At 36.8% G+C, this 14,120-nt stretch overlaps 1 protein-coding gene across 1 annotated transcript; it reads left to right on the top strand.

Moving 5' to 3' along the window:
• The first annotated feature begins 7,768 nt into the window (after positions 1–7,768).
• On the top strand, positions 7,769–13,399 carry LOC131322340 (probable serine/threonine-protein kinase At1g54610). Its single transcript, XM_058353642.1, has 7 exons — positions 7,769–8,857; positions 8,953–9,237; positions 9,339–9,656; positions 10,415–10,642; positions 11,855–11,955; positions 12,113–12,230; positions 12,843–13,399. Exons 1-7 carry the CDS (start codon positions 8,495–8,497, stop codon positions 13,137–13,139), a joined length of 1,710 nt encoding a protein of 569 aa, XP_058209625.1. The 5' UTR covers positions 7,769–8,494; the 3' UTR covers positions 13,140–13,399.
• The last annotated feature ends 721 nt before the right edge of the window (positions 13,400–14,120 follow it).

Genomic DNA, 14,120 nt, shown 5'->3' with positions numbered 1-14,120 from the left:
TAAACGAGAAATCTACTATTGCCGAGTCGTGCACAGTGCCCACTGTTTTGGTTACTTGTTTATTTTTTAGGTTAAGTCGTTTAGATTAAAGTGTGGAGTTTTTTTTTCCTTAATTAGACTTCATCCTTTATATTATTTTACTTTGGCCAATTGAATTTAGTTTTGTAATACTATTTTGGATATCCTTTCTTGAGAAAAAACAATGATTTAGGACCAGTATATAGCAAAAAAATTAGAGAAAAAATCTAGCCGTAATGAGTCTATATAAGTTTGGGATAATTTTTATTTTTTACATATAATAATTGTATTTTCTAAAAATCTTGTCGTGGCGGCCGCCCCTACTAGACCCCCTTGGCTCCATCTTTGCGTCCAGGTCGTAATTGTATGGTTTTTTTTTTTTTTTTTAACGATCATAATCAGCGTCGCTGAAATTCAAAATTAAAAAACAAACTTTCAAACGACGGACCATTAATTCTAAGTTGGAATTATAAATTGCCTGTAAAACTTGTTTTATATGAATTCTCCTCACAACTAAAAATTTAGGTGCAAGGTGGGGTTCAGCACGATATATGGGGGAGGAGAGGGGTGTTAGGCACCAAAACCACCATACGATTATTCTCATTTGTAGGACTTCGTCTAGATCTAACCTTCTTGATAGGAAGTGATAATATCAAAACTATTTTTGTTGGCGTCAAAATTCTAATACACAAAAGGCTTGTACAATATGCAGTATACAATATTTTTCTGCATTTAAATTTTGGCACCAACAGAAACAGTTTTGACATTATTAACGAGTTTATTAGTACTATGATGAAACCGAAATCAATTACTCCGTCCGTCTCATTTTAGCCCATTTTTTATACAACAGTGCTACTTGCACATATTTTTGTGCACATATCATGCACATATTTTTTTGTGGGGCTCATATTGGAGTCCCGCAAAATGATCCGAACCGCTCATCTTTTTTTCAATATTGTTTGGAGCGTTCCTGTAAAAAATCAGCTTCAACGGATATCGGTAAGAGCTTTCTCAGAAATCGTAGGGCAAAACAGAATGATTCACCCTACGATTTCTGAGAAAGCCCTTACCGATATCCGTTGGAGTTGATTTTTTACGGGAACCCTCCAAAAAATATTTTAAAAAAGATGAGCGATTTGGATCATTTTACGAGACCCCGATATGAGCCCCATAAAAATGTATGTACATGATATGTGCACAAAAATTTATGTGGGAATCATTATTGTTTTTTATATTTGATTGTCCAGAAATAGAGAAGATTTTTTAAGTGCCGAGCAGATACCACGTGGTGCCCGCTTGGCTCATCCGAGCCGTCCATTTTCGATCTTGGATGGCTCAGATTTGAAGAGAGAAATAGGAAAGAGAGTGTTGAGGTGAGAGGAAAGAGAGTGTCTCAATTTGAAACCGTCTAATATACTTTTGGACGGCTCGAACGTGGCACTCGGTCACCCAAAAATTTCTCCCATAAAACACATGTCCATTTTGACAAGTCAAAAACAGAAAGTTGATGATAGATTTCTTTTTTTTTTGGGTTAATTACTTGTTGCCCCCTTTATCTAAACATATTTTTCACTTTACCCCCTCCTACTATAGAACGCTACAACCTACCCCCTTTATCTTCTAATTCCTAACACATAAGGCTTACCGTTAGTTTTTTTTTTTTTTTTGATCTGCTCCTGCCGTTAGTTTGGGATCCAAAAAATCATCGAAGGGGCATGTGCATGTTACATGATCTATAAAAAATAATAAAAAATTAAGTGCTTTAATTTTCAATCTGTTTGAATCGGTGCTAAAATCTTATGTCTCTGATTATTTTATCCTAAAGAATCATAATTAATTTTTGGCTCTAGGGCTCTTGTTAGTTAGTATACTCCGTATCATAATATTTGTACCGGTTCAAACAGATTAAAAATTGGAACACTTAATTTTTTAACCATATTTTTTAATATACTCCGTATAAAGTACTTATGAAAAATTAAGTGCTTCAATTTTCAATCCGTTTGAACCGGTACAAAGATCTTATTTCCATGATCATTTTATTCTAAAGAGTCATAGTTAATTTTTGACTCTAGAGCTCCCGTTAATTAGTCCTAAAAAAATAATAGAACCAAATATCTTTTAGGGCTAACTAACGAGAGCCCTAGAGCCAAAAATTAATTATGATCCTTTGGAATAAAATGATCAGAGAAATAAAATCTTCACACCGATTCAAACGGATTGAAAATTAGAGCACTTAATTTTTTTCTTGTTACAGATCATGTGACATGCACATGCCCCTTTGACGATTTTTTGGATTCCAGACTAACGGCAGGAGCGGATTAAAAAAAAAAGACTAACGGCAGGCCTTATGTGTTAGGAATTGGAAGATAAAGGGGGTAGGTTGTAGCGTTCTATAATTGGAGGGTGTAAAGTGAAAAATGTGTATAGATAAAGGGGGCAACAAGTAATTAACCCTTTTTTTTTGGTCCTTGTTCTTTTGAATTAGAGTAAGGATTGTGATTTTGACACTCTAAAAATTGATGGAGGAGTTTCAAAATTGAACTGTATTAATGCACAAAACGACATTATTTTGGAACCCCTATATCACTTTTTGGAGTGCTAAAATCAATTTCCTTAGAGTAATAGTTCCACGTTTATAAAATAAAGGCCAAATTCAGAAATTTATAGTACTTAATTTGAGATGCGGTGATGAGATCTCTTTAAATAATTAAATTCTAAAAAAGGAACTAAAATTACGAGGCAGGGGAGTATGAGTTAACAGTCTGCTATGGCGTCGTCCAAAGTCGAATGTATGTATATGGGTGGGGGACGGACAACCACCCGCCCCCGCCGCCTTGCTAGAATTACCCTAGTATATCATATTCTCTCTGTTCTTAAATAAGTGTTCGGCGCGCAAACTTAGACCTTTAAAAAAATGCATTTGCTTCGTTAAAAAAATTAATTTTTTTTCACAAATCAATAGATGGCAATGGATTCTATTAGATTGTGGAAGAAAATTAGATTTTTAACGAAAAACATGAATTTTTTTGTAAGGCTTGGGTTTGCGCGCCGAATACATATTTAGAGACGGAGGGAGTACAGCGGAAATAGTCATAATATTCTATATCAACTCCTCCATACTTGAAATTAAAAATATAATAACTAATGGCATAATATTCACAAGAAAGAAAAAAGTAAATGGGTTAAGATGTAGTGAAAAGTAATTACTTTTGCCAGAAATGAATATAAGGTGGCTATTTTTTTCTTGTAAAATATTTTTAGTAACATTTCATGCTCGAATTTCAAATTATATAAGAAAAACTTAAAAATTCAACAACCACGTGAATATGCGAATTACCAAATCCTAAAGTTTCGACCCTCTCTTTGCAAATCCTAACTCCGTCCCTTGTATCGTCAGTGTGGTTTATTTGAGATAGTACTACTATTCAGGAACCACAAGTTTAAGTAGTAGTAAAACATTATGGCCTTTCTTTTCTTTTCTCTTTTTTTGATAAGTTAAAACGTTAAGGCCATTGGTATCATTATTTTACTAGAAACCCATTTGCTTAGTAGTGAAGGTAATCTATTGGAAAGGGAAGACATAGGATTTGGATCGCCTCCACTTTGGCATCCCATTGGAAGGCATTTTTGGTGGATCCAACATCGTTTGATTTTGATATGATAAGAAAATACTATGCAGTAACTGTTAAAAGTTGCAGAAGTTGTTTTTCATGTATGGATTCTGCGGAAAATTCGACCGGAGAGAGTCTCCTGTATCGTAGTGCATTTGAGATTGTTGGGACAGTTATCGAAAAGAATCTGAACCCCATTCTTAAAATCAAATTTATTCTTATGCTAGGGCCTTTTTGAACAGTTCATTTATATTTGTAATCCCTAGGCCACACAGCCTTTTGAGCAGACCCATTCGTGCAAAAGAAAGGTTGATTGGATGGGCAAACTAATCCCACAATTGCCTTGAAAAAAATGGAACCAACCAATTTTGAGAATAAAACGGTTTTGACTTTTTTGAAGAAAGATGATTGCATAGCTACAATAGTCTTACCATCTGTAGTCTTTCGCATTGATATGCTTGGCAAGCCTACAAACATGATCTGTTTGGATCGTCAAAGTAGGCTCTGTAATGGCCTTATCGAGCCTTCACGATAACTTTTTAGCAAGAATGGTAACTGGAAAAAAGCCACCCGTTAGTAATTCGAGTCCAACTTCTTTTTGATTACAAATAATGGTAAGATTATAGACACAATCGTAACTACTCAATCGCACTTCTCTCACGTGTATATATAAGCTTTGAGGTGCATGCGAGAGGAGTGTGACTGATTCGCTCTATCAGATGAGAGCATAAAAATCGTTCAAGATTGGAACTTTCGAATATTAAAGGTGGAAATTTTGTCGACCGAAAAAATAAACTCAAACTTGTAGGTCGTCAATATTGTATCAGTTTGTGATTTCTACAACTGGAGCTCTCTTCTGGTCCCACCCTCTCAATTGTCACTTGCGTGCATGACAACGGGTAAGAGGTTTACCTTTAAACTCACAGTTTCGACTCACCCGTCACTATCAATAAGCTCTTAGATCCCGTTCGTTTTGGGATTTGGATTTTGAATTCTAATCATTATTCTATTTCTTTTCAATCATTATTCTTATTTTTTTCTATATCTCTCTCCAATTATTATCTTTATTTTCAATCATTACTTTATTTCTCTTTACACTCATTACCTATAAATCCAAAATTCCAAAATGAACGGGCCCTTTAGTGTCACTTAAGGCAATGGTTGATTCCAGTGGCGGAGCTAATGTAGTCCCACCGGGACACAGGCCCCCACTGCAATTTTTTTTTTTTTTTGTTACTTGAATCGAATCAGCTATATATTGCTTTTTATATGGTTCAACCAACTCGCCCAAATACGCATACATAAATTCAATAACTCAAAAATAGGGCGAATATGACAGCATTATCGATCTACTTTATTCTAAAATTGTGATGTAACACGCAAGCCACCGTTGTATTGCCAAAAAAGATCAACTTATGGGCCAGTGGAATGCGTGAGATTCGGTGTCACCAAAAATCACTTCTCCTCTATCTTTTTATTTTATTTTATTTTATAGGGCGAGTGTTTTTGTCTTCTCGCATTTTTATGCTGCATATTTATAGGCTTCTGTTTGCTCAATTATCATGTTAAATGACAAACCTGTAAAACATAGGGAGCAAGATGGAAAATAACACCAGACTTGATTGTGAAAATTATTTTTGAGATCATGACCAATAGTACCCCCTCTGTACTGATTTCTATGGAGGTCTAGATGATCATTACTTTCATAGTCCGAGATTAATCGAGACGCGGGTAAGCTGACCCAACTGACACCCATTATTTAAAAAAAGAAGAAGAAGGCATTAGGGATTTCGTCCACCTAGGATTAGGGAAACAAATTGTACTCCTAATTCATTTCTCAACATAGTTTACTCCATCTAATCTTAGCTTAATGGTTTTGGCTTTGGTATCTTCTCTCTAACCACTCCAAATTACAAGCCTACTAGTGGTCTCATATAAGTCATCTGCCTCTCCTAATTGATCTCTAATATATGATTAATTTGGGTGCTCCATCTAATCCACTTTCAACCATCTTGCATCAATGAAAGAGATTGGCAATGGGCGGGGGACCCGGGGGTCAACATATAAGCTCACCTACCTTAACAACCCGTCTGCGTCGGCATATTTGTTCTTTTGTTGTTGGGTTTTGAGGGTTGGAGATGTTTTTCTTTTCGTTCGGTTTTTGTTATTTTGGTTAGTGTCTTGTCTTCCTTATTTTTGAGTCTCAGGTGACTTATGTTGTTGTGTCATCGGTCCGTTTAATCTTTTGTTTTGTACTTATAAATATATAGACAATGATTTTTTTCTCAGCAAAAGAAATTTATTATGTGTGTGTGTGTGCGTGCGTGTGGGGGGGGGGGGGGGTGTTAATTTGTGGCCTGCCTTTGGAGATTTAGGGTTTTTTTTTCCTTAAAAGCAAAAATAGATGTCAATATTTCTGAATCATCACACAAAAAAAAAAATTAAACCACCTCTACGATCCGTCAAGTCATTGCTTTGGAATCAAACTTTGGCATTATATGAATTAGACTCTCTCATAATATTCATTTTTTTTGAGGGATATATATCGTTCTTGTGCAATCATATTTGCAAAACATTGAATAATTATTGCTTCTTATTCTAAGTTTCTAACAATCAATATGAGGAAAATAGAGGAAAGTGATGCAACTCGTAGTGGCGGATAGTCTAGGGATGTTCAATTCATTTGAAGTCTAATGTAGCAATTCGACGTGTTAAATTTTGACACCTCTGTAAAAGATTGTAGGATTTATGTAGAAATATATATATATATGTACTCAAATCTTTTCTCTCTTATACTTTTTTCAACTTTGGACAAGAGTATTAGTTTCAATGCCTAAAGTAATCAAAGAAAAAGGTTTTGCATGCTACCTTTTCATATGTCAAATTCAATATGAGATGGCAACGTCAAAAGCCAGCTAAAAAATTGACGCCTTATAGCATGTCCAACGGCGGAGTCAAATCTCCTGCAGAGCTCCACTTCTTAAAATTGACAGAATAATTCTCTACAATTTTAATTTCAAATGCGAAGCATAAATTTTACAAAGATTCGTAGCAATGGATGAATGTAAAAAATTCTTGTGTGGTCAATAGTAGGAGAATCTGTCACAAAAGAAGTAATAAAATACTTCTTTATTTAATTGTGGTTTGTCCCCTTGGATTATACACCCAAGAAGTCTAGAAAACATGATATATTTTTAATAAACAAAATTATCTATCTCGAGATGATTAATAGCAAATCTCAACAAAAATATTTTAAATTAAGAAAGTGGTAAGCCCGAATCTCAAAATTGGAGTGGTTGGTAATTACAGTTCTTTGGAAGATGTTTTAATTAAATTTAATTAAAGATTTTGTATTTACGTTAGCTTAGTAGAAAACAAAACACGTAGGTGTATTGAAGTGATATACTTATTTAATATTCCAATGATTTTATGAAAAAACATATTCAATTATTTTTATCCTACTTATTGTTACGACTACTATTTCATAGAAGACAAAGCATATAGCCTACTCAATAATTCGCCAAGATTATTGTCTTCAGGTTCCCAAAATCATCTAAAATTACGTTGATCGGACATCAATTAATAATTTAAAAACACGTTTATCTTACAAAACAAAGAATAATATAGAATCGAAACTCTTTGATCTTAAAATAAATATATCACAATTAGGTACGTAATGATCGACACCCGCTCAACAATTTTTAGCGTGTTTGATATTTTCTATGAGTTATAAAAAATGATCTGACTCCGATTATCAAAATTAACATTAAAAAAATCACAAAGTCCCGGATGAACCTTTCAGTCCTGAGAGGAGACCGAAGCGAATCTGAAGCCTCCAGTATTATTCAACATTTTGTCACCTCTTTGTATTGGTTTAATTATTCAATACTCTTGAAGCACCGCCACGTAACGTATAGAAATATGTCGTGAGAAAGGACCATCAAGTACCGCGGGACGGTGCTCAAAGAATTTTTTAGTAAATTCCCTCCGGATATTATGATCTACGTGTTTGCTAGTTGGATAGTGTACCACATATAAATAATCATTTTATGGGTTTTATAAAAGCAAAATCATTTTGTAGAAATGAATTGCTCCAAATTAGTAGTATCAATTACAGTATGTTGAGAGAGAGTGGAGAGAGAGAGAGAAGCCGTGGGTGGAAGAAAGAAAGCGAGCGATGGACTGTTTTTGACTTGCGGCCGTTCTCTCTCTCTCAACTTTCCACTCTAGAGTCAAAAAACCGTGTACGTTTGTTTACATTCATATCCTGTTACAGATAGATACAGAAAGGAAAAGCAGTGTGGAAAACCAATCACAACTCTCTCTCTCTCTCTCTCTCTCTCCACACTCCATGCAAATCTTCGACCCACTAGCAGTAATTGAGGATTAATCATTTTTCCTCTAGTGGAATTCAACTTTCCCACTTTAATATCTGATAAAGCACAATAATGCTTTGATTTATTTCACTGTGTACCAACTTTTCAGCTCATTTTTTTGACTGCCAAATAAATTTGTGGGGCTAGCCCAGGAATCATTGCTGCTTGTACTTTCCTAGGCAAAAAGCCAGGTGGGTTCTTGAATTAGTGTATATTCGTTGTCTCAAACAAACACCATCGTTTAGATTGAGCGTCTTGTTGAAGATTTGTGCTGTTATCTTGATCTCGGTTTTCGTGAATGACGGAGTGTATTGAGGAATGAGATGAGAAATGAGGTTTAGGGTTTGGGAGTGGGTGAGAGAAGCGTTTCAGTGAAGATTTATGCTGTTAGGATTTTTGATGTGATCTGGGTTTGCGTGAATGACGGCGGGGATCGCGGAATGTGATGAGAAATGAGGGTTAGGGTTAGAGTTTGGGGGTGGGTGAGAGATGGGTTGTGTGTTTGGGAGAGAGATTTCGTCGCCCGGTCCGCCTAGCTCAGAGGTTGTGGTGGTGGAGAGAGAGAAGAGGGATTTGGCAGTGCCATCAGGGAGGAGAGAGAAAGTTAGGGTTGCAAAAGCTGAGGAAGGAGGAAGTGAGGTTCAGAATTGTGGGGATGAGAAGGATGGGAGTGCAAGGCCAAGGGGGGAGAGAAGGAGGCCAAGGCCTAATCCAAGGTTGGGTAACCCCCCAAAGCACGTGCACGGCGAGCAAGTGGCGGCCGGGTGGCCGTCGTGGCTCTCTGCTGTTGCGGGTGAGGCTATTAATGGGTGGACCCCTCGTCGAGCTGACACTTTCGAGAAAATAGACAAGGCAAGTTTTTGGTAAATTAGTTTTTTCAATTACTATATGCTTGTAAAGTTAATTATGTTACTCTTGCTTACATATAATCGATATTTTGTGATTAGATTGGTCAAGGTACGTATAGCAATGTGTACAAAGCTAGGGATACTATGACGGGAAAAATCGTTGCGCTGAAAAAGGTTCGATTCGATAATTTGGAGCCTGAGAGCGTAAAATTCATGGCTAGAGAGATTTTGATTCTGCGTCGGTTGGATCACCCCAATGTTGTGAAGTTGCAAGGTTTAGTGACATCAAGGATGTCTTGTAGTTTATATCTTGTGTTTGAATATATGGAGCATGATTTGGCTGGACTAGCTGCGAGCCCAGGAATCAAGTTCACAGAAGCTCAGGTTAGCTTCTATCTGTTTTCTTGCTAGTTATTGAAGGTTGAATTTGGACTACTGGTTTTGAAAACGGTTGTATTCTTATGGTGTGTATGCAAATGTGATAGGTCAAGTGTTACATGGATCAGCTATTATCAGGGCTTGAACATTGTCACAAACGACATGTGTTGCATCGTGATATTAAGGGTTCAAATCTTCTTATTGATAATGGAGGGGTACTTAAGATTGCTGATTTTGGATTGGCCTCATTCTTCGACCCTAATCATAAACAGCCAATGACTAGTCGGGTAGTTACTCTATGGTATAGGCCACCGGAACTTCTTCTCGGGGCCACCGACTATGGTGTAGGTGTGGACCTCTGGAGTGCTGGTTGCATTCTTGCCGAGCTTCTGGCCGGAAAGCCCATTATGCCTGGTCGAACTGAGGTAACTCAAAATTTTGAGCTTTACTCTGCAAGTAATACAAGTTCACCATTTATATTTTCAAAGATTGAGCTGCTTGATAGTGTACTGAATTGATTCATGCCTTCTTAGTTTTGTTCTGATTCATTACTTATTCTAATTCCGGATATAAATGTATGAACTAGTTGACAGAATGGAAGTCATTTTGAGTAGTCCGGTGAGGCTAATGGTGTTCATCTTGGATATGCCTAAGCTCCATTAGTTTTATTGCAAACAAGCTCATGGTGAAACGCGTTTATGATGTTATGTCGTCGTTATTGTGCTGCTATGGATCTACAACTTACCCTTGCCCTGCATCAATTTATCATATTTGATAGAACAGAGAAACAATAGGACTACCGAAAACATGCTCGTAAGCATTATTGATCTGCAACTTACCCTTTCCTGATTAGGAATTGTTTTTCCTTTTCTTTACTATGTTGAAATCGTCTCGATGCTCGTGCTTCTTGTTACGTTTAGTTTCACATTGTGAACCTCGTCAGTTTTTATCTTGTTGCTTCTCTCAAATTAAAATATTTGCTGCGTTTTTTTCTTTTTTTCTTTTCTGGATGTGGGTATGCTCAAGCCAATCCCATGTTAGTTGAACAAGAACCACTCCGTGGTTGTAAGATATTATTATATGCTTTGTTTAGTTGGTAATTTTTGAAAAAAGAGGATTGTTGGTTTTATGGGTCCTGCTATTGTTCTCCTGGCAACCAATTCACGTTGTCTATTTCACTTAGGTGGAGCAACTACATAAAATATTCAAGCTATGTGGCTCTCCTTCTGAAGAATACTGGAAAAAGTCAAAGCTGCCTCATGCAACCATATTTAAGCCCCAACAATCATACAAAAGATGCATAGCAGAGACTTTTAAAGATTTTCCACCTTCATCACTGCCATTGATTGAGACTCTTCTCGCAATAGACCCTGCTGAACGTCAAACCGCTACAGCTGCATTGAGGAGTGAAGTGAGTTTATAATTCTAAGAACAGAGAATCTTCCTCTCTTGGCGTACTTGCTCTATCTCGTGTAGACCTATTTTATTCCATTTTCAGATTAAGTGGTAAATATTATTTGTTATTGAGTGCACTTAATGGTCAAATCAAGAATATGTTCAGTTTTAGGTTTTTCCTTTAGAGTTGATGCTTTTAGGCACTGCAAGGAAATTCCATGAATAAGCATGGGTCAGTTAATTGCTTCATTATTTGTCAGAACTATGCATTTAATGCAGAATCCTTCTTTAATCAATTTGATAATACTTGCATTATTTCTTTCAGGTAGAAACTAATACCTTTTACTTGGCTTTTGTTGTATCTCTGCTAGCTATTAGCTTGCGTATGCACAAGTAGTATGCTTCCTGTAGAGTGATCGCAGAAAGTTTAAAAAGCTACCGCTTCACTTGCATAATGAAGCAAGCATGGGTTCAAAAAGATCTGTACCCTTAACCAGGGGTTGCGGGACTCCTAATTGGTACTTTTATCAGTAGGGAGCCTCTTAATCGATAAGAATGGACTTTAGAGTTGCAATAAGAGTGTGTTTATGCTTGAAGTTATAGTACATTTACGTGCTATGTACCTCAGCTGATAACTTCTCGACACCAATAACTTCTCATAGTAGGAATGCTTCCTACTATGAGAAGCTTTTGTAGGAAAACGTTTGGATTTTTTCTAGTGGAAGACAAACACTTCTCGTCATTTTAAGATTAAGCTGGGCTGCGGTCATTTTAAGATTAAGCTGGGCTGCGGATTTGACATGGTTTTGACTTTCTGCTGTGAAAGGGCTTTAAACACATTATTGGGCTTATTGGTTTCATCATAAAATAATAATTATGCCCAATTTTTGGTCTTCGTACAATTTAATTCCTTCTGAACAGTTCATGGATTCACTTTGTCCATTTTATCATCTTCCTGACCTGTTAGTATGGATAAGGTTGGATTAACCTCTGTCATTTAGCAATGGAGGTACTTGCAAGTACATCGTGCATTTTAACGAGGAAGTAGTTTGTTAAGTTCTTTATTAGGAATCTGTTTGCCCATTCCGCCAATGATTGGAGACTACATGGATTCTGTTATTGTTGTTGTTGTTGTTTGCTTTGAATGATGCATTTCATTTTCTGTGTTAATCCTCACCCAATACGTTTTTCATTTTTCTTACTGTAAATGGTTCTGTCTTTTTGACAGTTCTTCACAACCAAACCGTATGCTTGTGATCCGTCAAGCCTTCCAAAATATCCTCCCAGCAAGGAGATGGATGCTAAACTGCGGGATGAAGAATCTAGAAGGTTTGTAGGCCACTTAAATTTAACTGTGAATCTTGATATGGCCGAATTTAATGACAATGTCTTTTATTTTCTTAGCTAAGACGAGGTTGAACAATTAATCTTTCATTTCTTATTCATTATTTTTCTAACTGAGCTAAAATGAGCTTCTTGATGGTAGACTGAGAGCTGCTGGTAAAGCCCATGCTGATGGGGTGAAGAAAACTAGGACACGAGATCGAACTGCAAGGGCTTTCCCTGCTCCGGAAGCCAATGCTGAGCTGCAAACCAATCTTGATGTACGTCAGATAATCTGCTTTATTCTGGGACGTTCTTGCATGATTTAGCTACGAAATTTCACACTTTCTTTCTTTTTTTGCTTTAGGACCCAGAAATTTTATCAGATGGATCATGTTTTCATAATAGTTGTTTACTTGTTTCCTTATAAGCAGTCTGTGTGGAACTTTTACAGTCTTGCTTTCTTCGTTAATGTGTGAAACAAGGGATACGAATAACATGATGACATCATATAAATCACCATCGAAGCCACTTCTTTGTGTTAAACACTACTGATTTTGCACCTCCCACGTCCCCCATAACAAAAGAACCAAAAGAAAACGTAAAAGACAGGAAAAACCTTAGAAGCTTAAGATGCATGAATTGATCCATAAGCATTGTAGGATTGCACTAACTGTTGAGACGTGGCTTTAGACGTGTGGTTGGGATAAACCTTTTAATTGGTGAATACTTGATAGATTTAAACATTGTATAATTTTGGTCACACTCTGGGGATATCATGACCAAAAGTTTATTTTCCCTTCTTAAATTATGTATACAATGTTTCTTTTTGTTTTCTTAACTCATGCTTTTCTCAATCACAACTGCTGATGCCATGTTGATTTGTACAACAGAGGCGGCGTCTAATAACGCACGCAAACGCCAAGAGCAAGAGTGAGAAGTTTCCTCCCCCCCACCAGGACGGATCACTTGGTTACCCCTTAGGTTCTTCACATCACATAGATCCAGCCTTTGACCATCCTGATGTCCCATTCAGTTCCATGAACTTCTCCTACACAAAAACGTCCATCCAAACGTGGTCTGGCCCGTTGATGGACCCCGCTGCTGTAGGTGCTCCAAGAAGAAAGAAACATCAGAAAGATAAGAATTCTGTTCGGACCAAGGGGAAGGAAGGAAGGGACATAGTATGATACTTGGTTTTTTGAAGGGAGATACAATTCACGAATTCACACGGTGCTGGAGGCTTACATCTTAAATACAACCCGGGAAACCTTTTAAAATTGCATTAAGAGGTAAATTATCTTGTATGTCATATTTCTTTTTTCTGTCCCATTTTTTGGATGGTGAGAAGCTTCTCTGCGTATTTGTATATGTTGTTTTCTTTTCTCTTTTGGCTTGTCGAACTCTATATTAGTTCAAATTCTAATAAATATGTCAAGAACATTTATTCTGTCTCTTTCTTTACGATTTCCAGAATTTTGTTACTCTGAGACCCACTTCCTATCTCTACAATGATACGCCTACAAATATAGTCAGTTATGCTTTGAGATTATTAAGGTGTCAGCTATACTGAGGTGTTTGTCAATTTCGCGAACCCATCAGGATTCAGGGCTGTAAGCCTATAACCATTTAAAACCATGCTCGGATTGGATTCAGATATTTGGATCAGATATCCGATTTTTGCGAATTCCACGGTTGGATTGGTTTGGATTTGAGTTAATTTGGATTCTATCGGATTCGGATCCAATCCGGTTCATTGATAGGCCTTTGGCCTTCCCCAGTGAGATAGTGTTATGGCGACAAGAGTGACAGGTAAAATATTGCTTATTTATCCCGATCGCTTCAATCTATCCAGGTTCTTTTATCTCACCTAACTTCATGAGTTTTTATAGCTGCAACATTTGCGGTTGATGGAAAATAACCCAAACATAGTCAGGAGCCGTCAACCAATCGTACACAGACGAACCAAACTACGAGTACACCAAATGGTGTACGCTAGATTGATTGGATCCATTTCGGATCTCAAACTAATGATTGAAGTCGTTCAAGTTGTTTAAAATATTATTTTTGAGAGTTGTTGCAAAATCTTAGCTCGTTTGGATGTCGGTAATGGCTGGCTTGATCAATTTATTAAATTTTTGTCTGTGCAAAATCAGGATCGAAAATATCTC

The sequence above is a fragment of the Rhododendron vialii genome, chromosome 4a (assembly GCF_030253575.1).
Source record: "Rhododendron vialii isolate Sample 1 chromosome 4a, ASM3025357v1".
NCBI classification, from domain to species: domain Eukaryota; kingdom Viridiplantae; phylum Streptophyta; class Magnoliopsida; order Ericales; family Ericaceae; genus Rhododendron; species Rhododendron vialii.
Note: the sequence above shows the minus strand (reverse complement) of the source record. Positions and strands in the feature narration are given on the sequence as shown.